The sequence below is a fragment of the Scyliorhinus canicula genome, chromosome 21 (genome assembly GCF_902713615.1).
Source record: "Scyliorhinus canicula chromosome 21, sScyCan1.1, whole genome shotgun sequence".
In the NCBI taxonomy this organism is placed as follows: Eukaryota; Metazoa; Chordata; class Chondrichthyes; order Carcharhiniformes; family Scyliorhinidae; genus Scyliorhinus; species Scyliorhinus canicula.
The window spans coordinates 68274882-68299059 of record NC_052166.1 but is presented as its reverse complement, the minus strand read 5'-3'; the positions used below and the strand labels follow the sequence as shown (position 1 = coordinate 68299059).

At 52.7% G+C, this 24178-nt stretch overlaps 1 protein-coding gene across 2 annotated transcripts; it reads left to right on the top strand.

Annotated features, from left to right (window-relative positions):
• Window positions 1–7025: 7025 nt before the first annotated feature.
• Window positions 7026–23351, top strand: surf4 (surfeit 4). Of its 2 annotated transcripts, none has more exons than XM_038782017.1 (6): window positions 7026–7170; window positions 16913–17099; window positions 17183–17259; window positions 18159–18202; window positions 19408–19594; window positions 21094–23351. In XM_038782017.1, the coding sequence occupies exons 1-6, from the start codon at window positions 7123–7125 to the stop codon at window positions 21358–21360; spliced, it is 810 nt and encodes a 269-aa protein (XP_038637945.1). In that variant the 5' UTR covers window positions 7026–7122; the 3' UTR covers window positions 21361–23351. The 2 variants fall into 2 exon arrangements, with proteins under 2 accessions (XP_038637945.1, XP_038637946.1); XM_038782018.1 differs by lacking the exon at window positions 7026–7170 and adding an exon at window positions 15919–15970.
• The last annotated feature ends 827 nt before the right edge of the window (window positions 23352–24178 follow it).

Genomic DNA, 24178 nt, shown 5'->3' with positions numbered 1-24178 from the left:
ACCAGGGCAACTGGGACCCGTCACCAGGGCAACAGGGACCCATCACCAGGGCAACTGGGACCCGTCACCAGGGCAACAGGGTCCCATCACCAGGGCAACTGGGACCCGTCACCAGGGAAACAAGGTCCCGTCACCAGGGCAACAGGTACCACCGCGCCAAGCATCATGGGGAGAAGGACATTGACCACCATCCCCAACAGACTGTGAGGGGCTTGCTGGACCATTGACCACCATCCCCAACAGACTGTGAGGGGCTTGCTGGACCATTGACCACCATCCCCAACAGACTGTGAGGGGCTTGCTGGACCATTGACCACCATCCCCAACAGACTGTGAGGGGCTTTCTGGACCATTGACCACCATCCCTAGTGGCCCTGTGTAGGGCTTAATGGACCATTGACCACCATCACTAATAGACTGAGAGGGGCTTGCTGGACCATTGACCACCATCCCTACTGGTCAAGTGTGGGACTTGGTAGATATTAAAAGACATTAAAAGTTCTACCATAATGCTGAGAGATAAGAGTCACATAGAGGACAGTGTCTCTCTCTGTACCAGACTGTATGTAGCTCCGTTCCCATGTCACACCTTTTGTTGAAAAAAGGGTTTAAGACCAAATCCATCAATTACAGGGCAGTCAGTTTAACCTTTGCAGTTAGAGTTCTTTTAGAAGTGATAACTTGGGACAAAATTAACATTAATTTGGACAAGTGTGGATGAATTAAGGAAAGCCAGCAGAGATTCATTAAACAAAATTGTGTTTAACTTGCTAGAGATTTTGGTTGAGATAACAGATGGTTGATGAGAGTAACACAGTTGATGTAGTGTACTGGACTTCCAAATGACACATGATAAAGTGGACTTTAAGACATCCTGGGCTGGATCACGGTCAGTTCCAGTCCCACTTGACCCGGAGTCACAACACAATTGAAATTAATTATTAATTTTTAGAAAATACCTAAATTCTTTGGTATTTGGCTGCCCAATAATTACATGATGTGGCGATGCCGGCATTGGACTGGGATGAGCACAGTAAGGGTCTAGTTTAGCTCACTCAGCTAAATCGCTGGCTTTTAAAGCAGACTAAAGCAGGCCAGCAGCACGGTTCGATTCCCGTACCAGCCTCCCCGGACAGGCGCCGGAATGTGGCGACTAGGGGCTTTTCACAGTAACTTCATTGAAGCCTACTCGTGACAATAAGCGATTTTCATTTCATTTCATTTCAGTAAGAAGTCTTACACCAGTCCAACAGGTTTGCTTCAAATCACTAGCTTTCGAAGCACTGCTCCTTCCTCAGGTGAATGAAGAGGTAGATTCCAGAAACATATATATAGACAAAGTCAAAGATGCAAGACGATACTTTGAATGCGAGCATTTGCAGGTAATTAAGTCTTTACAAATCCAGAGATAGGGGTAACCCCAGGTTAAAGAGGTGTGAATTGTCTCAAGCCAGGACAGTTGGTAGCATTTCACAAGCCCAGGCCAGATGGTGTGGGGTGAATGTAATGCAACATGAATCCAAGGTCCCGGTTGAGGCCGTACTCATGTGTGCGGAACTTTGGGCAGCACAGTGGTTAGCATTGTTGCCTATGGCGCTGAGGACCCGGGTTCGAATCCCGGCCCTGGGTCACTGCCTGTGTGGAGTTTGCACATTCTCCCCGTGCCTGTGTGGGTTTCGCCCCCACAACTCAAAAGATGTGCAGGCTAGGTGGATTGGCCACGCTAAATTGCCCCTTAATTGGAAAAAATAATTGGGTACTCTAAAAAAAATTTTTTTATGTGTGCGGAACTTGGCTATGAGTTTCTGCTTGGCAATTATGCGTTATCCTGCGTCCTGAAGGCCGCCTTGGAGAACGCTTACCCGGAGATCAGAGGCTGAATGCCCTTGACTGCTGAAATGTTCCCCGACTGGAAGGGAACATTCTTGCCTGGCGATTGTCGCGCGAGGTCCGTTCATCCGTTGTCGCAGCGTCTGCATGGTCTCGCCAATGTACCACGCTTCGGGACATCCTTTCCTGCAGCGGATAAGGTAGACAACGTTGGCCGAGTTGCACGAGTATGTACCGTGTACCTGGTGGGTGATGTTCTCACGTGTGGTGGTACGCATGTCGATAATCTGGCACGTCTTGCAGAGATTGCCATGGCAGGGTTGTGTGATGTTGTGATCGCTGTTCTGAAGCTGGGTAGTTTGCTGCAAACAATGGTTTGTTTGTGGTTGCGCAGTTGTTTGAAGGCAAGTAGTGGGGGTGTGGGGATGACCTTGACAAGATGTTCGTCTTCGATGCCGTGTTGAAGGCTGCGAAGAAGCTGTCATAGTTTATCTGCTCTGGGGAAGTACTGGACGACGAAGGGTACTCTGTCGGTTGTGTCCCATGTTTGTCTTCTGAGGAGGTCGGTGCGGTTTTTTGCTGTGGCGCGTTGGAACTGTCGATCAATGAGTCGAGCGCCATATCCCGTTTGTACGAGGGCATCTTTCAGCAACTGTAGATGTCTGTTACGCTCCTCCTTGTCTGAGCAGATCCTGTGTATACGGAGGGCTTGTCCATGGGGGATGGCTTCTTTAATGTGTTTAGGGTGGAAGCTGGAGAAGTGGAGCATCGTGAGGTTATCCGTGGGCTTGCGGTAAAGCGAAGTGCTGAGGTGACCGTCCTTGATGGAGACGAGTGTGTCCAAGAATGCAACTGATTTTGGAGAGTAGTCCATGGTGAGTCTGATGGTGGGATGGAACTTATTGATGTCATTATGTAGTCGTTTCAGTGATTCTTTGCCATGGGTCCAAAGGAAAAAAATGTAATTGATGTATCTGGTGTATAACGTTGGTTGAAGGTCCTGTGGTGAGGAGGTCTTGTTAAAACGTGCGCATCAAGATGCTGACATATTGAGGTGCGAATTTGGTCCTCATGGCTGTTCCGTGTGTCTGGATGAAAAATTGTTGTCGAAGGTGAAGATGTTGTGATCCAGAATGAAGCGGATGAGTTGCAGAATTGCGCCTGGAGATTGGCAGTTGTCGATGTTGAGTACTGAGGCTGTTACAGCAATGCCGTTGTCATGGGGGTTGCTGGTGTAGGGTGCCGAGATGTCCACTGTAACGAGGAATGTTCCTGGTTCAACTGGTCCATGGGTGCTGAGTTGCTGTAACAAATCCATCGTATCGCAACAGAAGCTGGGCGTTCCTTGTATGATGGGTTTCAAGATGCCCTCGATGTAGCCAGAGAGGTTCTCACACAGGGTCCCATTGCCTGATACAATAGGACGGCCTTGCGTATTTTCTGGAGGCAGTAGAGATCTCCAACGCGGGGAGTACGTGGGTTGAGAGCACGTAGGGTGCTCTGATGGTCTGGATCCAAGGTCTTGATCAGTCTGTTGAGTTGGCGGGTGTGTTCGGATCTGTGGGTAATTGTCTGTAGTCTTCCTGCTTGTTAAGTTGTTGGTATACTTCTTTGCAGTAGTCCGTTCTGTTCAGTGTGATGGTGGGCCCTCCTTTGTCTGCTTGTTTGATGAGGATGTTGCAGTTGGTCTTGAGAGCGCAGATGGCATTGCGTTGTGCTTGGGTGACATTTGGGCTGTCTTGTGAATGCGACTGATGAATCTGGCATTGGCACGCAACAACGCAGAATCGCTGAGTAGAAACTTATAAGTGTAGCCACCTGGGGTGGCCACGTCCCGATTTCAAAATGGATACTTGCAAAGAGTACAGGGAAAATTGGACAGTGCTGAGAAAACAAGCAGGTGCAAGGTTTGCCTGTGGATTGGAGTTTGCAGCTCCCAGACAAAACCGATACTACAAGCCATTAGCATAGTAATGAGCCATCTCCAGGGACAAAAGAGAAACACTTAAGCAATCGGTACCAGGGCAGACTCCCCGGCGCCAGTGGAGACTAAAACAAAGGCAGGCAAACGGTCACCTAGGGCCACACCCAGTGACCAAGCAATGACCCCATTATTGGAGAAATCAATACAAATGATTAGGACGTGGTCCAATTAATTGGGGCCAAGTTCAGGAACCACCCAGAAGAGCACGAAGCCCCTTTGGGGTATAAAGAGGAGTCCCCAAAGACAGATCGCTCTCTTCTTCTTCACCTTCATCCTGGCCTTGGCTCTCAGCGACGAGAGACCCGCCAAGCACCAGCCAAGTAAGTCTAAGGTCAATGCACGCTATGAGATAGGCGCTCCTAGCTACTATTCTATACCAGTTCGATGCCAGCAGCCTCAGAACCGGACAGCGGCCATTGTTCCTCTGACTGAGTGGGCACCCAAAGCTAAGTATAGGCTTTAGTAGTAGTTGTAGTTTAGTGAGTAGAGTTTGTGCATGAGTATAATTGACTGTGTGTGTAAATAAATGAGCATTGATTTCAAACTTACTAACTGGTGTATCGAGTCATTGATCAGTTTTCGGTTTTGAACCTTGTGGCGGTATCGAAAGATACCTGGCCACTCTTGAGCAAAAACAGTTAAAACAGAGCAAATTAAGGAGAGCATAACGAGCAACATTGCCAAGTTCCGCACACATGAATATGGCCTCAACCGGGACCTTGGATTCATATCGCATTACATTCACCCCCCACCATTTGGGAAAATCCTACCAACTATCCTGGTTTGAGACAATCCACACCTTTCACCTGGAATTACCCGTCTCTCTGGATCTGTCAAGACTTAATTACCTGCAAATGCTCGCATTCAAAGTATCGTCTTGCATCTTTGACTTTATATATATATATATATATATATATGTGTTTCTGGAACCTACCTCTTCATTCACCTGAGGAACGAGCAGTACTCCAATAATTACAGTCACCAGGTTTATAAATATAAATACGCTTAATTTTTATTAATAACAAAAACTATAATTAAGTAGGCAACAAATAGAACTGGTTAACTGTTATCTAATTCATAACTCCCGCTTAACTGGCCTCACCCTCTACACACATGCACACACACACACACAGGACAGGCAAACACAGAGGAGAAGGAGGGGTGTAAAAAAGAATAATATGAAAAGTAAAAGGATCAAAGTCTCTGTTTCTGATGGACATCTTCCAGTTCGATTCCTTTTTAGTCTAGGTCTTCACTTCGATGTCCTTACTTTCAGTCTATAATAGTTTTCATTGTAGATTCATCAGGATCTCTGCAGTATCAGAAACAGCAGGCAGGAAGTCTTTTTTGGAGACAAAGCGAGGGAGAGGAAGCAACTCACAACTTCTCTCAGTTTCTAGGACCGTCTCTCTGGGTTCTGTGAAAACCCTCACCTGGCTGAACCCAATCATTGTCTGTCGCGGGGCATTGATGCGCAACAATGCGTTATATGGTCCTTTGCCAATTCATTGGCTACCAGCCAACCAATCAAACCAAATCTCTCCAATCTTTCAATAATAATCACTTATTGTCACAAGTAGGCTTCAAATGACGTTACTGTGAAAAGCCCCTAGTCACCACATTCCGGCGCCTTTTCGTGGAGGCCGGTACGGGAATTGAACCCGCGCTGCTGGCTTTTGTTCTGCATTACAAGCCATACAACATAGTGCCATAAGTTCTTCTGTTCAAAATCTAAATCTTCACAGCACAGTGCTTTGCAACACACTACTTTGCAACTTTTGAGTTCCTCACTTCCTCTGCTCGACTGAAAGTTATAATTTTATTAAATATCCATGGATTTAAAAGGATAACAGCAAAATAAAAGAAATGGTAAATAAGAGAATCAACAGGAAGGCCCTTGCATGGCACATCGACTTGTCAGCAAGTTGAATCTCATGGAGTAGAAGGAGCAGTAGCAACGTGGATACGTGGTTTTCTCAGTGAAAGGAAACAATGCGTGGTGCTGGATGGTTGTTTTCTGGACTGGAGGAAGTTTTTTTTCCCAATAAAAGAGGACGTGAGATAGAAGATGAGTGCCCATGCTTTGGATGTTGAAGTTATTTTTTCAAGCTGGCTGTCCTTCCAGGAGGCGGAATGATTGAGAACCACCGATTGAATGGATAATGAGGATCTTCTGGCTGGAACAATCAGTCCGAATCCTGAGACCGAGGGATTCCCTATGGAGAGTCACTTTCACTTTTATTACCCTGGGCCTTCACTCAGAAAATCCGCCTCGGGCCTGTGTAATTCTTATTTGTTTCCAACTCCACCAGAATGTCCTCTGGCTTTACTGCAGAGAACAGAGTTCCCCTCAAGAGCTGGGCTCTTTAAATAACTGTCCCTGCCTGCAGCTGCTCCTGCTGCACTGAACTACATTGCAGGTCAATCTGACTGTGGAGAGAGAAAGGGCTTTACCTTGAACCTTTAGACAGAGTCCATCAGGTAAGAGAGAGAGGTCAGACCTTTGACCCTCCAGCCTCTTGATCAAACCAAAACTAAAAGCAAAAATCACAAGAGTAAGGAACATTCCTTAAGGGGCTGGTTTGGCACAGTGGGCTAAATAGCTGGCTTGCAATGCAGAACAATGCCTCCACCTATCTGCTCCAGCACGGTAGCATAGTGGTTAGCACAATTGCTTCACAGCTCCAGGGTCCCAGGTTCGATTCCTGGCTTGGGTCACTGTCTGTGTGGAGTCTGCCCGTTCTTCCCGTGCCTGCGTGGGTTTCCTCCGGGTGCTTCGGTTTCCTCCCACAGTCCAAAGATGTGCAGGTGAGGTAGATTGGCTATGCCAAACTGCTCTTAGTGTCCAAAATTAGCCTTAGTGTTGGGTGGGGTTACTGGGTTATGGGGTTGGGGTGGGGGTGCTCTTTCCAAGAACTGGCGCAGACCCGATGGGCCGAATGGCCTCCTTCTACACTGTAAATTCTATAATATAATCCATTGATAAGGCGAGGCTATCGGGACAGTCTATTGGCTGACTTGTCCCCCCCCATTGATGTGCATAACCCCACCCTAATATATAACCCCGCCCTCTGATATGCATAACCCCGCCCTCTAATATGCATAACCCCGCCCTCTGGCAGGAAAAAGCTCACCAGTGATATGCATAACCCCGCCCTCTGATATCAGAGCCCCGCCCATTGAGAGGCAGGCTCCGCCCCGGGGCCCCCACGTGACGGCTGCGTGGCGTTGTTGGCGCGAGGTGTTGTGGGTGGTAGCCAGGCCCCGCCCCTTCACTTCCGGCGGGTGGCGAGCGGCGGGAAGGTGCCATGGGGAACAGCGACATCATGGGCGCGGCGGAGGACATAGCCGACCAGGTACCGGGCCCCGACCCCCCCTCCTTCAGCCCGACCCCCCCCCCCCATCTTCAGCCCGACCCCCCCTCCCTCAGCCCGACCCCCCCCCTCCCTCCCTCCCTCAGCCCGACCCCCCCCCTCCCTCCCTCCCTCCCTCCCTCCCTCCCTCCCTCCCTCCCTCCCTCAGCCCGCCCTCCCTCCCCTCCCCCCCCCTCCCTCAGCCCGACCCCCCTCCTTCAGCCCGACCCCCCCTCCTTCAGCCCGACCCCCCCTCCCTCAGCCCGACCCCCTCACCCTCCCTCAGCCCGACCCCCCCCACCCTCCCTCAGCCCGACCCCCCCCCACCCTCCCTCAGCCCGACCCCCCCTCCCTCAGCCCGACCCCCCCCCACCCTCCCTCAGCCCGACCCCCCCCACCTTCCCTCAGCCCGACCCCCCCTCCTTCAGCCCGACCCCCCCACCCTCCCTCAGCCCGACCCCCCACCCTCCCTCAGCCCGACCCCCCCCACCTCCCTCAGCCCGACCCCCCCCTCCCCTCCCTCACCCGACCCCCCTCCCCTCCCTCAGCCCGACCCCCTCCCCTCCCTCAGGCCCGACCCCCCCCCTCCCTCAGCCCGACCCCCCCCCCCTCCCTCGGCCCGACCCCCCCCCTCCCTCAGCCCGACCCCCCCCTCCCTCAGCCCGACCCCCCCCCTCCCTCAGCCCGACCCCCCCCCCCTCCCTCCGCCGACCCCCCCCCTCCCTCAGCCCGACCCCCCCCCTCCCTCAGCCGACCCCCCCCTCCCTCAGCCCGACCCCTCACCCCCTCCCTACCCACCCCCCCCTCCCTCAGCCGACCCCCCCCTCCCTCAGCCCGACCCCCCCTCCCTCAGCCCGCCCCCCCCCCTCCCTCATCCCGACCCCCCCTCCCTCAGCCCGACCCCCCCCTCCCTCAGCCCGCCCCCCCCCCCTCAGCCCGACCCCCCCTCCTCAGCCCGCCCCCCCCTCCCTCAGCCCGACCCCCCCCTCCCTCAGCCCGACCCCCCCCTCCCTCAGCCCGACCCCCCTCCCTCAGCCCGACCCCCCCTCCCTCAGGACCCGACCCCCCCCTCCCTCACCCGACCCCCCCCTCCCTCAGCCCGACCCCCCCCTCCCTCAGCCCGACCCACCCCCTCCCTCAGCCCGACCCCCCCCTCCCTCAGCCCGACCCCCCTCCCTCAGCCGACCCCCCCTCCCTCAGCCCGACCCCCCCTCCCTCAGCCCGACCCCCCCTCCTCAGCCCGACCCCCCCTCCCTCAGCCCCGACCCCCCCTCCCTCAGCCCGACCCCCCCTCCCTCAGCCCGACCCCCCCTCCTCAGCCCGACCCCCCTCCCTCAGCCCGACCCCCCCTCCCTCAGCCCGACCCCCCCTCCCTCACCCCGACCCCCCTCCCTCACCCCGACCCCCCCTCCCTCACCCCGACTCCCTCCCTCCCTCACCCCGACTCCCTCCCTCCCTCACCCCGACTCCCTCCCTCCCTCACCCCGACTCCCTCCCTCCCTCACCCCGACTCCCCCCCTCCCTCAGCCCGACTCCCTCCCTCCCTCAGCCCGACCCTCCCTCAGCCCCCGACCCTCCCTCAGCCCCCGACCCCCCCCTCCCTCAGCCCGACCCCCCCCTCCCTCAGCCCGACCCCCCCTCCCTCAGCCCGACCCCCCCCTCCCTCAGCCCGACCCCCCCTCCCTCAGCCCGACCCCCCACCTCCCTCAGCCCGACCCCCCCCCCCCCCTCAGCCCGACCCCCCCCTCCCTCAGCCCGACCCCCCCTCCCTCAGCCCGACCCCCCCCTCCCTCAGCCCGACCCCCCCCTCCCTCAGCCCGACCCCCCCCTCCCTCAGCCCGACCCCCCCCCTCCCTCAGCCCGACCCCCCCTCCCTCAGCCCGACCCCCCCCTCCTCAGCCCGACCCCCCCCTCCCTCAGCCCGACCCCCCCCTCCCTCAGCCCGACCCCCCCCTCCCTCAGCCCGACCCCCCCCTCCCTCAGCCCGACCCCCCCTCCCTCAGCCCGACGCCTCAGCCCAGCCCCCCCCCTCCCTCAGCCCGACCCCCCTCCCTCAGCCCGACCCCCTCCCTCAGCCCGACCCCCCCTCCCTCAGCCCGACCCCCCTCCCTCAGCCGACCCCCCCCTCGCCTCAGCCCGACCCCCCCTCCCTCAGCCCGACCCCCCCCCCTCAGCCCCGACCCCCCCTCCCTCAGCCCGACCCCCACCATCCCTCAGCCCGACCCTCCCTCAGCCCGACCCCCCCCCTCCCTCAGCCCGACCCCCCCCTCACCCCCCCCCTCCCTCAGCCCGACCCCCCCCTCCCTCAGCCCGACCCCCCCCTCCCTCAGCCCGACCCCCCCCTCCCTCAGCCCGACCCCCCCTCCCTCAGCCCGACCCCCCCTCCCGCAGCCCGCCCCCCCCTCCCTCAGCCGACCCCCCCCTCCCTCAGCCCGACCCCCCCCTCCCTCAGCCCGACCCCCCCCTCCCTCAGCCCGACCCCCCCCTCCCTCAGCCCGACCCCCCTCCCCTCCCCCAGCCCGACCCCCCCCCCCTCCCCCAGCCCGACCCCCCCCTCCCTCAGCCCGACCCCCCCCTCCCTCAGCCCGACCCCCCCCCTCCCTCAGCCCGACCCCCCCTCCCTCAGCCCGACCCCCCCCTCCCTCAGCCCGACCCCCCCCTCCCTCAGCCCGAACCCCCCCCTCCCTCACCCGACCCTCCCCTCCCTCAGCCCGCCCTCCCCTCCCTCAGCCCGCCCTCCCCTCCCTCAGCCCGCCCTCCCCTCCCTCAGCCCGACCCCCCCCTCCCTCAGCCCGACCCCCCCCTCCCTCAGCCCGACCCCAACCTCCCTCAGCCCGACCCCACCCTCCCTCAGCCCGACCCCCCCCTCCATCAGCCCTACCCCACCCTCCCTCAGCCCGACCCCACCCTCCCTCAGCCCGACCCCCCCCTCCCTCAGCCCGACCCCCCCCTCCCTCAGCCCGACCCCCCCCTCCCTCAGCCCGACCCCCTCCCTCCCCCCCCCCTCACCTAGCCCCCCCCCCCTCCCTCAGCAGCCCCCCCTCCCTCAGCCCGACCCCCCCCCCTCCCTCAGCCCCGACCCCCCCTCCCTCAGCCCGACCCCCCCCTCCCTCAGCCGACCCCCCCTCCCTCAGCCCGACCCCCCCCTCCCTCAGCCCGACCCCCCCTCCCTCAGCCCGACCCCCCCCCCTCCCCAGCCGACCCCCCCCTCCCTCAGCCAGACCCCCCCCTCCCTCAGCCCGACCCCCCCCCTCCCTCAGCCCGACCCCCCCCCCTCCCTCAGCCCGACCCCCCCCCTCCCTCAGCCCACCCCCCCCCCCTCAGCCCGACCCCCCCCCTCCCTCACCCGCCCCCCCCTCACCCGACCCCCCCCTCCCTCAGCCCGACCCCCCCCCCTCAGCCCGACCCCCCCCTCCCTCAGCCCGACCCCCCCCCTCCCCTCCGCCCGACCCCCCCCTCCCTCATCCCACCCCCCCCCGACCCTCCCTCAGCCCCGACCCTCCCTCAGCCCCGACCCCCCCCCACCCTCCCTCAGCCCCCGACCCCCCCCCACCCTCCCTCAGCCCGACCCCCCCCCCCACCCTCCCTCAGCCCGACCCCCCCCCCCACCCTCCCTCAGCCCGACCCCCCCCCTCAGCCCGACCCCCCACCCCCCCTCAGCCCGACCCCACCCTCCCTCAGCCCGACCCCACCCTCCCTCAGCCCGACCCCCCCCATCCAAATCTCCAAACCTGTCCAGTTGTGTGTCAGAGCAAACTAAATAAATCACAAATCACTGCAGTCCCTCAGGTCACCCATAAGCTGTGTTTATATCTTTAATGTTTTTCCATTTGAATTGGTGAAAGGGACGTTGCAGAGTTTCTGCTTGTGTTTGAATCCTTTCAGTGGTATCTGAGGGACAGGGGGATGTGGGGTCGGCTAGTGGATATGTTCTGGGTGAGTTGAAATCTACCCTATAGGTTGTGCTTGTGGTGGATCTCATTGGTATGAAGTGTGAGTTGGCTATGATCGATTGGGGAAAGTTACTAACAGGAATGACAGTGGATAGGCAATGGCAAACAGTCAAAGTATGCATGGGTGAACTGCAACAATTGTTCATTTCAGTCTGGTGCAAAAATAAAATTGGAACGGTGGCCAAACCATGGGAAATTAGAGACTGTATTAGATCCAAGAGGCATACAAATTGTCCATAAAATACAGCAGGACTGGGGTAGTTTACAATTCAGCAATGGAGGACAAAGGGATTGAAGAAGAAGGGGAAAATAGAGTATGCATGTAAGCTTTCGGGGAACATAAAAAAACTGACCACTAGGCCACCGTGCTGCCCTTCTCCTGCCATTTTAGTTTAAACCCACCCCAACCACTCTCGCAAACATTCACCCTCAGACATCAGTCCCACACTTGCCTCGGTGTAACCCGTACAATTTGTACAGGTCCTACCTCCCCCAGTAGTAACCAATGAGATCCACCACAAGCACAACCTGTAGGGTAGATTTCAACTCACCCAGAACATATCCACTAGCCGGGTTAGAAGAGAAAAAGATTGGTGAAGACAAATTACGGTCAGAAACAGGGGAAATTTATAATGGGGAGTAAAGAACCAAATGCATTGGTTCTGTCTTCATGAAGGAGGACACAAATAGGGAACACTGGGTTTAGTGAGAGAGAGGAATTGCAGGAGATCAGAATTAATGGGGAAATTGAAGGCTGATAATTCCTCAGGGTCTGATCATCTACGGCGCCAGAGTATTTTTTAAAAATATTTTTTTGTTGGTTTTGCATTTAACTTTTATGACATCGCTGTAAGAAATTTAAATATACTACAAACGGTCCAAAGTAAAACACAGTATGAAACATAATTAAAATAAAGAAACAACGCGGTCCGGTCATTGTACATGGGTAACATATACAAATTTGAGGCCTGTTCTCCTCTCCCTTCTCTAGTCCCCTTCCCTCTTGTCACCCGTTGTCCGATTCGGCCCCCTCCTCTCCCCCCTCCCTTATTCGTTTGCTGGCCATGAACAAGTTGGCGAATTGCTTCCATGTTTTGCAGTAGCCCTCCTCTAATCCTCTGGTGAATTTTATTTTTTCCAATTTGTGGAATTCTGGCAAGTCAGACACTTGAGTCTGCGGTTTGGGTGGCACTGCTGATCTCCGGCCGAGCAGGAGTCTCTGGCAGGCGATCGGCGAGGCAAGGCACCTGCTCTCGACCGGCATGAGTGGCCACGGCTCCACCCTCACCCCTACAACCTTGGACATGGTCTTGAAAAAGGTGGTCCAGTACTCACCAAGTCTGGGGCAAGACCAGAACATGGGCATGGCTGGCTGGCACTCCCATTTGTCCTCTACTTCCAGGAAGAACCCATTCGTATATTTTGGTCAAGTGTGTATTAGGCTCAGCCCTGTACATGAGGAGCTGAGGTTCGCCTTACACAATGCTTCGATCGAGAGTCCTTCCCCCTATCTCCATGCCCAGCTCGTCCTCCCACTTTTCCCTGGTCTCATCCAGCGGTGCTCTTGCCTCTCCTAGCAGTTGTCGTGTTCACCCAGAGTGGTTGGAATCTGGAACTCACTGCCTGAAAGGGTGGTAGAGGCATGAACCCTCAACATTTAAAAATTAGATGAGCGCTTGAAATGCCACAGTGTACAAGGCTACAGACCAGGTGCTAGAAAATGGGATGAGAACAGAGATGCTTGATGACTCTCTGACCCTTACCTCCCCGGGGTGATAAAGCAAGGCTTCTTGCATGGACATCAAATATCGACCGCAACCATTCTGGAGAATAACAAGAGAGTTAGTGTCCTGGACAATAAATGTACAACTTTTCTTGCGTGCACACACATCCACCCAACGGTGTCCTAGGTGATATATCGTTGTCCAGATATAGTCCCCTCCACAACCCCAGCTTCATGGACAACCTTTCTTCTCTATGCAGTGTCCTGGATGATATATTTTACTCCAACATCCCTTTTTAAATTAAGAATCACCTGGTCAGTATCTCACTGCTTTGTACAATTGGCTGCCAACTTCCTTGTCTTTGAAGCATTTCGGGATGTTCTGAGATAGTGAAACATTCACTGAGATAGTGAAACATTCACTGAGATAGTGAAACATTCACTTTTTAAAAACACAATGTTTCCTTGTGCCACCTACAATGATGCTGCTGAACTCTTTGTTGTTGCCCTGCTCTTTTGCCAGTGGTTTAGTCCTGGATTCAAGCCCCTAGTATTTACGGCGTTAAACCATCTATCCCACACAGACTCTCTAAAGGTGCTGAAAGCTGGGTCGAAGTTGAGATTTTAAAAAATATATACTTTTATTAAGGCATTTATAAATAAACATCAAATAAAACCACAACCAAGATAAAAAAGATATCCCCCCATCCCCCTGCTGACTTAACTGTCCTGGAAGAAGTCAATGACCGGTTTCCATCTCCGGGCGAACCCTTCCATCGTCCCCATTAAGGTGTATTTAATTTTCTCCAGCCTAAGGAAATCAGTGAGGTTGCTCATCCATACCCCTGGCTTCGGAGGCTCCGAGTCCCTCCACCTCAACAGGATCCGCCTCCGGACTACCAGAGAAGCAAAGGCCAGAACGTTGGCCTCTCTCACTCCCTGGACTCCCGGGTCTTCCGACACTCCAAACGCTACCAATTCAGGATTCGGGACCACTGTCACCCCCAGTACCTCTGACATCACGTCAGCGAACCCTGCCAAAATCCCTGCCACTTCAGGCAGGCCCAAAACATGTGAACATGATTCGCAGGTCTCCCTGCGCACTGCCCACACCTATCCTCCACCCCCACACCTATCCTCCACCCCCTCGAAAGAACCTACTCATTCCGGCCACCGCCATATGCACCCTGTGGACTACCTTAAATTGAATGAGACTCAACCTGGTGCACAAAGAGGACCCATTCACCCTCCTCAGAGCTTCCTCCCAGAACCCAGCCTCCAGCTCACCCCCCCCCCCCCCCCCCCCCCCCCAAGTCAAGATATTGGGACAAGGAAGGCCAAGTTAACCTTGTGATGGCTGGTTGCTGCAGTGAATTCCTAATTTGCATGTTCGTATATCTGATCTGTTGAAAGCCAAGCAGCAACTTAAAAATATAATTACACGGTCGGGTTTGAGTAAGGGGAACTTAGTTTCTCAGTCCTGAGAAAGTGAGGAGCTAGATTCTTCGTGTTGACTGGAAGTCGATTGTATGCTAGTTTGAACAAGAAGAATCCAAAGGGGAAATTAATCCTAAATTGCTGCTCAGGTTCTGCTCTTTCAGGCGAGTACGGGAGCCCTCTCTTTATCTGTTCACTGTGTCAGTGACAGTGCAATGACTACAATCTCAAGGACACATGCAGAACTGAATGGCGTGTGTGAGATTCTAAGTTGTGTTGAAATCAGCACTGGAGCAAGTATTTGAAAACTTGTTCACTGGAAATGAAAGAAAAGATTTGCATTTCTATACTGCGTTTCATGACCTCAGTCTGTCCCAATGTAATTTACTGTTAATTAAGTCCTTCTGAAGAGTGGTCACTGCTGTAATTACTATGTTGGCTTCTGGACTTGATCCTTGTTTTCAAATCCTTCCATGACCTCGCCCCTCCTTATTTCTGCCATCTCTTCCGGCCCTTCAGCTTTCCAAGGCCATATGAACATAAGAAATAGGAGGAGGCCGTTTGCAAATTCTGGCACCTTCAGACATGGGAAAAGCCAGCTTTTGGCAGAATGTTGACTTTTCAGTTGAAATGCTTTTCTGACCTCCCCGTGCACATCAGTCAAACTATGTTTCCTCCTAAACGGATGAAGTTCTGTGATGGCTGTTGGGTGGGAGTAGGAAAATCAAAGATCAAGTGCACCATCGGGGCCCAAAGAGCCTATCTCAACGGTGGGGCGAGTTGTCTGGGAGTTTCAACGTGGTGACGGTTGTGGGGGTTAGTCAAGCAAAGATGCCATGCAGTGATCACAGCGGGAATTCTGTGGGTCACAAGATCCCTGGTCTCACAACGTTCAGACCTTTTTGTCTTCACCCATTCTCATTCCTCGCATCTTGTGCATCACTGGTTTCCATTACCCCATCATTGGTGGCTATGACTTCAGTGATAAGGACCTAAGCTCTGGAAGTCTCTCTTTTGATGATTATACTGTTGGCCACCTCCCCTCATATCTCCTTATGTGGCTTGGTGTCAAATTTGGTAATGTTCTGGTGAAGCACTCTGGGAGGTTAAAGATGCTAGGTAAGTACAAGTTTTTGTGTTGGGCAAATTCTTTAATCTGAACTTGGCATCTGGTGTGAGGCATTCATAGTGGCATCAGATGTGTATTGCTCAGTTAGTTGGTACTTTAATGGGTCTGTTCCTGTGTCACTTTCAATTTGTGGTTAAACAGTGACTTATTTTCACAAGTGTGAAATCTGAAATCTTGCTTTGCTCCAACCTCAAGTAGGTTGTGTTGACACTGCGCGTCAGAGTTGAGTTGGAAGCGAGACTTTTAATTTGCATTGATGGATGGGGTGGGGGAAGGAATTAGAGTTCAAGATGTGATTTAAATTCTTGGTCCTGTTTCAGTTAGTAAGGAAGTAAAGCTCTCTGTAACCAGTAAACACTTGCAAACTCTACCTCTAGCTCCACTTTATAAACACTCAAGATTAAAGTTCATACATTGACACAACAATGGGTGAATATTGAGATTGTATGACCCGGTGAGGCTGTTATTGGGGTACAGTATTGCTGCGTACAGATTTGTTACTGTATAACTGGGGGACAGATTTGTTACTGTATTACAGGAGTACAGTACTGGTGGGGACAGGTCTGTTATTGTATTGCTAGGATACAATGCTGTTGGGGACAGGTCTGTTATTGTATTGCTAGGATACAATGCTGTTGGGGACAGGTCTGTTATTGTATTGCTAGGATACAATGCTGTTGGGGACAGGTCTGTTACTGTAACTGGGGTACAGTACTGGTAGGGACAGGTCTTTTACTATATTACTCGGACAGGACTGTTACTGGGGTACAGTACTGGTAGGGACAGGTCTGTTACTGTGTACGGGGGGTACAGTGCTGGTGGGGACAGGTCTGTTACTGTGCAAGGGGGGTAAAGTGCTGGTGGGGACAGGTCTGTTACAGTATTACTGGGGTACGGTACAGGTAGGGACAGGTCTGTTACTGTGTAATTGGGGTACAGTACTGTTGGGGACAGGTCTGTTACTGTATTACTGGGATACAATGCTGTTGGGGACAGGTCTGTTACTATATTACTGGGGGACAGTGCTGGTGGGGACAGGACTGTTACTGTGTAAGGGGGGTACAGTACTGATAGAGACAGGTCTGTCACGGTTAACTGGGGTATGGTACAGGTTGGGACAGGTCTGTTACTGTGTAAGGGGGGTACAGTGCTGGTGGGGACTGGTCTGTTACTATGTAAGGGGGGTACAGTGCTGGTGGGGACAGGTCTGTTACAGTATTACTGGGGTACGGTACAGGTAGGGACAGGTCTGTTACTGTGTAATTGGGGTACAGTGCTGGTGGGGACGGGTCTCATTGTAACATTGGGGTACAGTGCTGGCAGGGACTGGTTTGTCGTTGTATAACACTTGGGTAAAGTGCTGGTGGGAACAGGTCTGCCACTAATGATGTGGTCAGTTTGGTTGAATAAGATTCTTGAAGATGCAGAGTTTTGATCTCGATGTTGCTGCAGTGGGTGAGTTCTGGTGCATTTTGTTCCTCTGATTCAGTTTTTTATTTACAGTTTTTGCGGATGACCAAACATTACCTGCCTCACCTTGCCCGTCTGTGTCTAATCAGCACCTTTCTAGAGGATGGGATTCGCATGTGGTTTCAGTGGAATGAACAGCGGGACTACATTGAGGCCACCTGGAACTGTGGCTACTTCCTCGCTACCTGCTTTGTCCTGATTAACCTCTTGGGGCAGTTAGGTAAGAGTTAGTTAATTCTCCTTATCATCTTCACCCCATATTGTTTTGAATCCTGGTCTGTTTATTTGTTTTCTGTTCCATAGGTGGATGCATCCTGATATTAAGTAGAAATTTTGTACAATATGCTTGCTTTGGACTGTTTGGAATTATAGGATTACAGGTAAGCAAGAAGGATTTTCCACTGCTTTTAAAAATGATTAACTTGAACTTTCGGAGGTCTGTGGCTAGAGTGTAGATTCTGCTGGTTCATTGTCACCATCTCATCCAGGGAACAAATGCATCCTGGTTTAAAATGTGTTTAAATACTCCAGCCTCTCCGTCACCCCGAACCGATCCCACCTCGAATGGTGCAGGATTGAAGTGACCAGAAATCCCACTCTGCTATTTGGGGCTGACCTCAATGTATCTCTGAGCAGATGGAGGAAATACCAGCCCAAAATTCCACACTCTATCACACTCCAGTGATTCCTGTTGCAAAGTGTAGATTGGGCTCAGTTCTGACATCCCCATCATCGAATAGTGCACCTCATTTTGAAAAATTCTCTCGCCCATGTTATCTATACCATTTAGTGCTGTTATTTGAACAGGAGTGTGGTGTATGTTTCTCTGTCCCTCCTTGCGTTTCATTTGCCTTGTAGACTGCCCAACCCGAGTCCTCTCCAGCGTTAGTTTTCACAGTGTGAGTTAGTGTTGATGCTTTGAGGCATCTTTTGTTAAACAAGCCACAAATGTCTGTGGTGGTGTTGAGCAGGAAGTGGGGCCAAGTGGTGGTGGTCTTGCCTTGCTCAGGCCCTCCCACCAATAACACAAAAATTGGGTAGTCAGTGGAACAGCAATTTGATCCTCCTTTGAGCTGAATTCGTTTGTGAACTCCATTTATCTGCTGTGACACTGAGTCCCAGGTCCCAGTTAAACAATGAGGCAACTTCACATTGACTTCAGAGGGAATATTTTGAATCTTTGCTATCCCTTTGATTGACCCCTCTTTTCATAGCATTGTTTCTCTAGACCTAGTGTGGAGGCTGGTGGACACTAACTGCTCCGTTTCTTTGGTTTCAGACTATTGCCTACAGTATTTTATGGGACCTGAAGTTCCTGATGAGGTGTGTACCTTACCCCCGATGCTTCGCCGCTGCACAGCCCAGTGCCTCCCCACAAATAAAGCCACTAATCGGGGGGTGGGTAGTAAACCTGCAGAAAGCACAAATGGCTGTTCATTGAGACAGGCAGGGGGGGGCACCCAGGGCATTGAGACAAGCAGGGGGGCACCCAGGGCATTGAGACAAGCAGGGGGGCACCCAGGGCATTGAGACAGGCAGGGGGGCACCCCAGGGCATTGAGACAAGCAGGGGGGCACCCCAGGGCATTGAGACAGGCAGGGGGTTCAGGCTGTTCAACCCTGAATACATTTGACAGAATTACAATCGACTTTGTGAGTGCAGGCTAGACTGTCAGCAGGGAAGGAGGGGTTGGCGCCGGGAAGGAGGGGGTTGGCGCCGGGAAGGAGGGGTCGGCGCCGGGAAGGAGGGGTCGGCGCCGGGAAGGAGGGGGTCGGCGCGGGGAAGGAGGGGGTCGGCGCGGGGAAGGAGGGGGTCGGCGCGGGGAAGGAGGGGGTCGGCGCGGGGAAGGAGGGGGTCGGCGCGGGGAAGGAGGGGGCCGGCGCGGGGAAGGAGGGGGCCGGCGCGGGGAAGGAGGGGGCCGGCGCGGGGGAGGAGGGGGCCGGCGCGGGGAAGGAGGGGGCCGGCGCGGGGAAGGAGGGGGCCGGCGCGGGGAAGGAGGGGGCCGGCGCGGGGAAGGAGGGGGCCGGCGCGGGGAAGGAGGGGGCCGGAGGGGGGAAGGAGGGGGACGGAGGGGGGTCGGCGCGGGGAAGGAGGGTGGTCGGCGCCGGGGCGGAGGGGGCCGGCGCCGGGGCGGAGGGGGCCGGGGCGGAGGGGCGCAAGAGAGTTCACAATTGGGAGGGAGGTAGCAAGGCAGTGGGGTTTGTGGGAGAAAGCCAGAATTTTCTGATGTCCTGTCAGGAAGGAAAGCTACTTTCTTTTCCCAGTCTGGCCTTAGTTGTGACTCCAGACTCACAGCAACATTGACTGACTTTTAACTATCCACTGAAGTGATCCCTCTGTATCAAACCTGTTACCCAGAGATTAAAGAAATCAGCTCAGTTCCACCTTCTCTAGGATGGGCAAAAGCCTTGCCAATAACTTGCAGGGTGTGTGAGAGAAGCAAGTAAACCTAGATGTAGATATTGGTATGTTAGAATATGCAGATGCTTGCATTTTAATTACCTCTGCTAATTCTCTGTTCTGGTTAGGAACCTTGCCCTAGGGGGTGGCTTGCTGCTGTTGCTGGCTGAGTCCCGGTCAGAAGGTAAAAGCATGTTTGCCGGTGTTCCAACAATCAGCGAGAGCTCCCCGAAACAGTACATGCAGCTGGGGGGCCGTGTGCTACTCATCCTGATGTTCATGACCTTGCTGCATTTTAACGCCAGCTTCTTCTCGGTGAGTCTGCAACCGGTGTACTAAGTATGTTTTATTAATGGCAAATTTAAAAAGGAAACACAGCAGTTGCAACATTAACAAGCTGTTTCACTCCCAAAATACAATCTTTCTGTTCAAGAGTAGTCCAGTAACTTCAAAAATGTCATGTGGTTAATACCAGCCGACACCATGTTATCCCACCCTATTGGAAGGAATGTTGACTTCAGGACTCTCTCCTGTCCTCTGCATCCACTTTCGAAACTTAATTCTGCTATTCCCCGTACACCTCACGGCACACCTTTTGCGTCTTTACTGTCCTGTTATTATCTCATTTTCCCTTGCACCATCATCCTTTTCATCATGTAATCTCTCCAGCCTTCCACTCAATCACAGACCTTCACTTAGTAAGAAGCCTTACAACACAAGGTTAAAGTCCAACAGGTTTGTTTGGAATCACTAGCTTTCGGAGCACAGCTCCTTCATCAACTGAACTCTTACATCAACTGCACCTGGTCAGCCAGATATGTTGAAGGAGAAACTCTGGAATCAGTTGGGCACTTCTCAAACCTTGGCAACTCTCTCCCAAAAGGCCATCATTGATGAGGAGATCCAACACTGGTTCAGCTGTGCCAGCTTGGCCTTCTGCAAATTACACCACAAGCATGTGACAACAAATCTCCAGGTCAGGGCAGCGCAGTGGGTTAGCCCTGTTGCCTCACGGCGCCGAGGTCCCAGGTTCGAACCCGGCTTTGGGTCACTGTCCGTATGGAGTTTTCACATTCTCCCCGTGTTTGCGTGAGTTTCGCCCCCACAACCCGAAGATGGTAGGGTAGGTGGATTGGCCACGCTAAATTGCCCCTTAATTGGAAAAAATGAATTGGGTACTCTAAATTTTTAAAATCAGAGTGTACAGGGCAGTTGTCACCTCCACAATCTTGTACTGCAGTGAGACCTGGACTGCATCAGCAACATTGGAGAAATGCCATCAACAGTGTCCCTGCCACATCTTCTTGATTTGGAAGACAAACACTAATGTCCTTGAAACCAGCTACTTGAGCATTCAGGCACAGGACCCATGTGCCTCGCACTGTATGGCGGTAAAAATACATAAAGATTGGGACACTTGGGTGAATCTCAGCAAGACACAGCACGACACTGGAGGAGAAGGGGGGGGTTAATTATGTCAATATGAAGGGTAGCACAGTTGTTAGCACTGTTGCTTCACAGCTCCAGGGTCCCAGGTTCGATTCCAGGCTTGGGTCACTGTCTGTGCGGAGTCTGCACGGGTTTCCTCCCACAGTCCAAAGATGTTAGGTTAGGTGGATTGGCCATGCTAAATTGCCCTTGGTGTCCAAAAAGGTTAGGTGGGGTTACGGGGATAGGGTGGAGGGTCTCTTTCCAAGGGCTGGTACAGACTCGATGGGCTGAATAGCCTCCTTCTGCCCTGTAAATTCTAAGAAGGTTGTTTATGTATTCTGGTCTGATCCAGAGTGAGTGAGTTTTGTTTTTTCTCTCTCTAGATTATTCAGAACGTGGTGGGAACGGGTTTGATTGTCCTGGTGGCGATTGGCTTCAAAACTAAGCTGGCAGCTCTGACCCTTGTTATCTGGCTCTTCAGTATTAACCTCTACTTCAACGCGTTCTGGGCAATCCCCGCCTACAAGCCCATGCATGACTTCCTGAAATACGACTTCTTCCAGAGCATGTCTGTCATCGGGGGGCTCTTGCTTGTGGTTGCCCTGGGCCCTGGTGGTGTCTCGATGGATGAGAAGAAGAAAGAGTGGTGATTGGTGTAAAGTCTCCAAAACTGCAGGCCCCCACCTTCTCCCCCCTGCCCCCCCCCCCCCCCCCCCCCCCCCCCCTCTCCCTCCTGCCCACCGCTGTTTTGTGCAGTTTAAGTACTTTGACCCGGGCCATCTATTGCTCCACCTGCTCGTATTGGTAACCTCAAAAAGGACAGCCAGGTTTCAGATATAAAGGAAAGTGAGTAAATTTCAAAATGTCCAAAACAGAAAAATACTTATGGTTCAGACTTTTAAAATTGGCTGTTTATTCAAGAATTGAGACTTTAAAAAAATAATGGTAAACATAAAGTCCCAATTCAATGTTCCTGCAACTATGCAGAGTTCCCTCTCTTTGCATATTCTCATTCTGACAAGGGAAGGAGTTGGAATATTCTCCCACTCTCCCGAATCTCAATTCCTGTTGATGAACTTCTTCATTACATTTCACTACAAATGACAATGTTCTCTGATAGCTGTTAAACTAAAAGAACACTAAACTGTGCCAAAGTGAGGTACGTCTTGTTTAAACTCTTCCTGGGTCTGCCTGTCCAAACTAAGGATTGGGAGGTCCAATTTCAAGTTGATGCAGTGTTATTCCCCCCTCCCCTGTGAGTGCAGTTCCTATATTCCACGCTAACCACAACTCTTAGCCCACACCACCCTCTGGGCAGGGAGCATGGAGGCATGGGACAGGCATTCACACAGGCTATTAGCAAGTTTCAGCCCCTCCCGTGAAAGGATTGGAAGTGGACAGTACAAGCCAGGCAACTCCATTTCTCTGATATTCTGTGGAGATAAATGAGTGGAGGGATTAGATTTTTACAAAGGCTAAAGAGGGGAAAAGCAACCAGGATTTATTATCCAGTGGTCCATGCCAGAAAGCACATGCACACTTGTGTCTCCATCAGATTGGGCGTGACCGATACCCTCTTCCCAGCGCCTGTGGAAACCGTATCGTAACCAGAGACCACCCCTTCAGGGGAGGGAGAATGCCAAATTTCACTGCCACCACCAAAAAAAAAAAGTGTTAACGGTGCGGAGTGCACCTCGAGAGTGAATGGCTGCTACATTAAGTGGAGTTTACAGGGGAATGCTTATCATGTTAATGATGGAATTGGTATTACCTATACTGCCACTGTATTCCTGTTTACCATTAATCTTCATTGGGCTGTACATGTCCTAATTCCCAAAGAATTATTCACAGCTAGGCTTGGAGGGATCTGTTATTAATAGCAGTTGCCTCATTTATCTTTCCCTTGATGTTGTGTCTTGGTACTTCACGAGTTGTTAGTAACCTGGCCTGCAGAGCGACAAAAACGGGAGCTGATTCACGAGTGGCTCCTGTAAGCATTTCTGTTTTGAACAAAAGCACTTCATAAATATTCATACTCTACAGTTGTCCCAAGCTCTCCTCCCGAGTTGGTACTCTTGATTCTGATCCGACTCCAGACTGTGCGCGCGGACCGTGAAGGAGCTGGATGGTTAGTGCTGCCTGTGATGCCCTCTGCAGTCAAATAGCTGGCCAATGCTCATTCTTCAGTTTTGTAGGGGAAAACCAGGCCGCCAGCACCATGGAACTGAATATTCCTGGCAAAAGTCAACTTCAGGAGATGAGGGATAGGGAAATAATTATTTATATAAATACAGCAATAAAGATTGACTTATTCTTAAGACACTCAGTGCAATACCTGTGTCAGTATTAGTTGATGTGCCTGACCTTTTGGGTGGGGAGGGGGGGAAAAAAGAGTAAGAAATAAAAAAGATACCTACTTTCAGCTGGGAAAAGGTTGACAGCAGTTTTTTTTGTTTTTTTTTAATTTCACGTTTTAATAAAAAAACAATTTACTCGACTGGAGCGGAGCTCTTGCTGTTGAGCTCACATCTACATCTACACCAGAAACAGCTGTTCCAAGGTATCGAAGAACCTGTGTTCCTTTCAGAAAATTGTGGTGTTAAGTTTATTGTTGAAATAAAAGCTGTGAATTCCCCCTGCACCCCCTCCACATTGTTGCATTTCAAACAACTTGTTTTTCAGTTGAGGGAATGGGATTGCTTCGATGGTTCTGTGATCCTTTCCGAACCAGCAACTCCCAAACTCCCCCTCCTGGAGTGACACGAGCAGCTGGTGCACAGTGACACCACCATGTGCAAGTTCCCCTCCCACATCTCGAGCACCTTGGACACAATCATCAATCCCACGTCAAAATCTAGAATTGAGATACATCCAGTCCATAGTAACCAAAATGCTGCTCCCATCCTAACTTGCCAACAATGGCCCCTGGTTAAGCAGCAGTTTAATTTTAAAATTCTTCTCTTTTCCCCCCCCCCCCCCATTTTCAAATCCCTCTATGGCCTTGTCACTCCCTACCTCTAATTTCCTGCCACATCATTGAAATCCATGCGCTCCTTCAACTCTGGCCTTGAGCATCTCGGAATTTAATTACTGCATCACAACTGAGTTCATGCAGGGCCCATCGAGACACACCAACACTCTAAAGAACACCCCAACACTACTTCCTATCCCTGCAACTTCATCTAACCACATTTTTGGGGAGGGGGGAGAAGAACCGGAGCAAAATTACACAGATAGATAGATAGATAGAGAAATACAGCACAGAACAGGCCCTTCGGCCCACGATGTTGCGCCGAACTTTTGTCCTAGGTTAATCATAGAATTTTGGACAATTTGTCATGGCCAATCCACCCAACCTGCACATCTTTGGACTGTGGGAGGAAACCGGAGTACCCGGAGGAAACCCACGCAGTCACGGGGAGGATGTGCAGACTCCACACAGACAGTGACCCAAGTCGAAATCGAACT

Coding starts and splice junctions, on each gene's coding strand:
- surf4 (XM_038782017.1), top strand. CDS start 7,123: ATGGGGAACAGCGACATCATGGGCGCGGCGGAGGACATAGCCGACCAG. Junction 17,260..18,158: donor TTGGAATTATAGGATTACAG/GTAAGCAAGAAG, acceptor CTTTGGTTTCAG/ACTATTGCCTACAGTATTTT. Junction 18,203..19,407: donor GACCTGAAGTTCCTGATGAG/GTGTGTACCTTA, acceptor TGTTCTGGTTAG/GAACCTTGCCCTAGGGGGTG.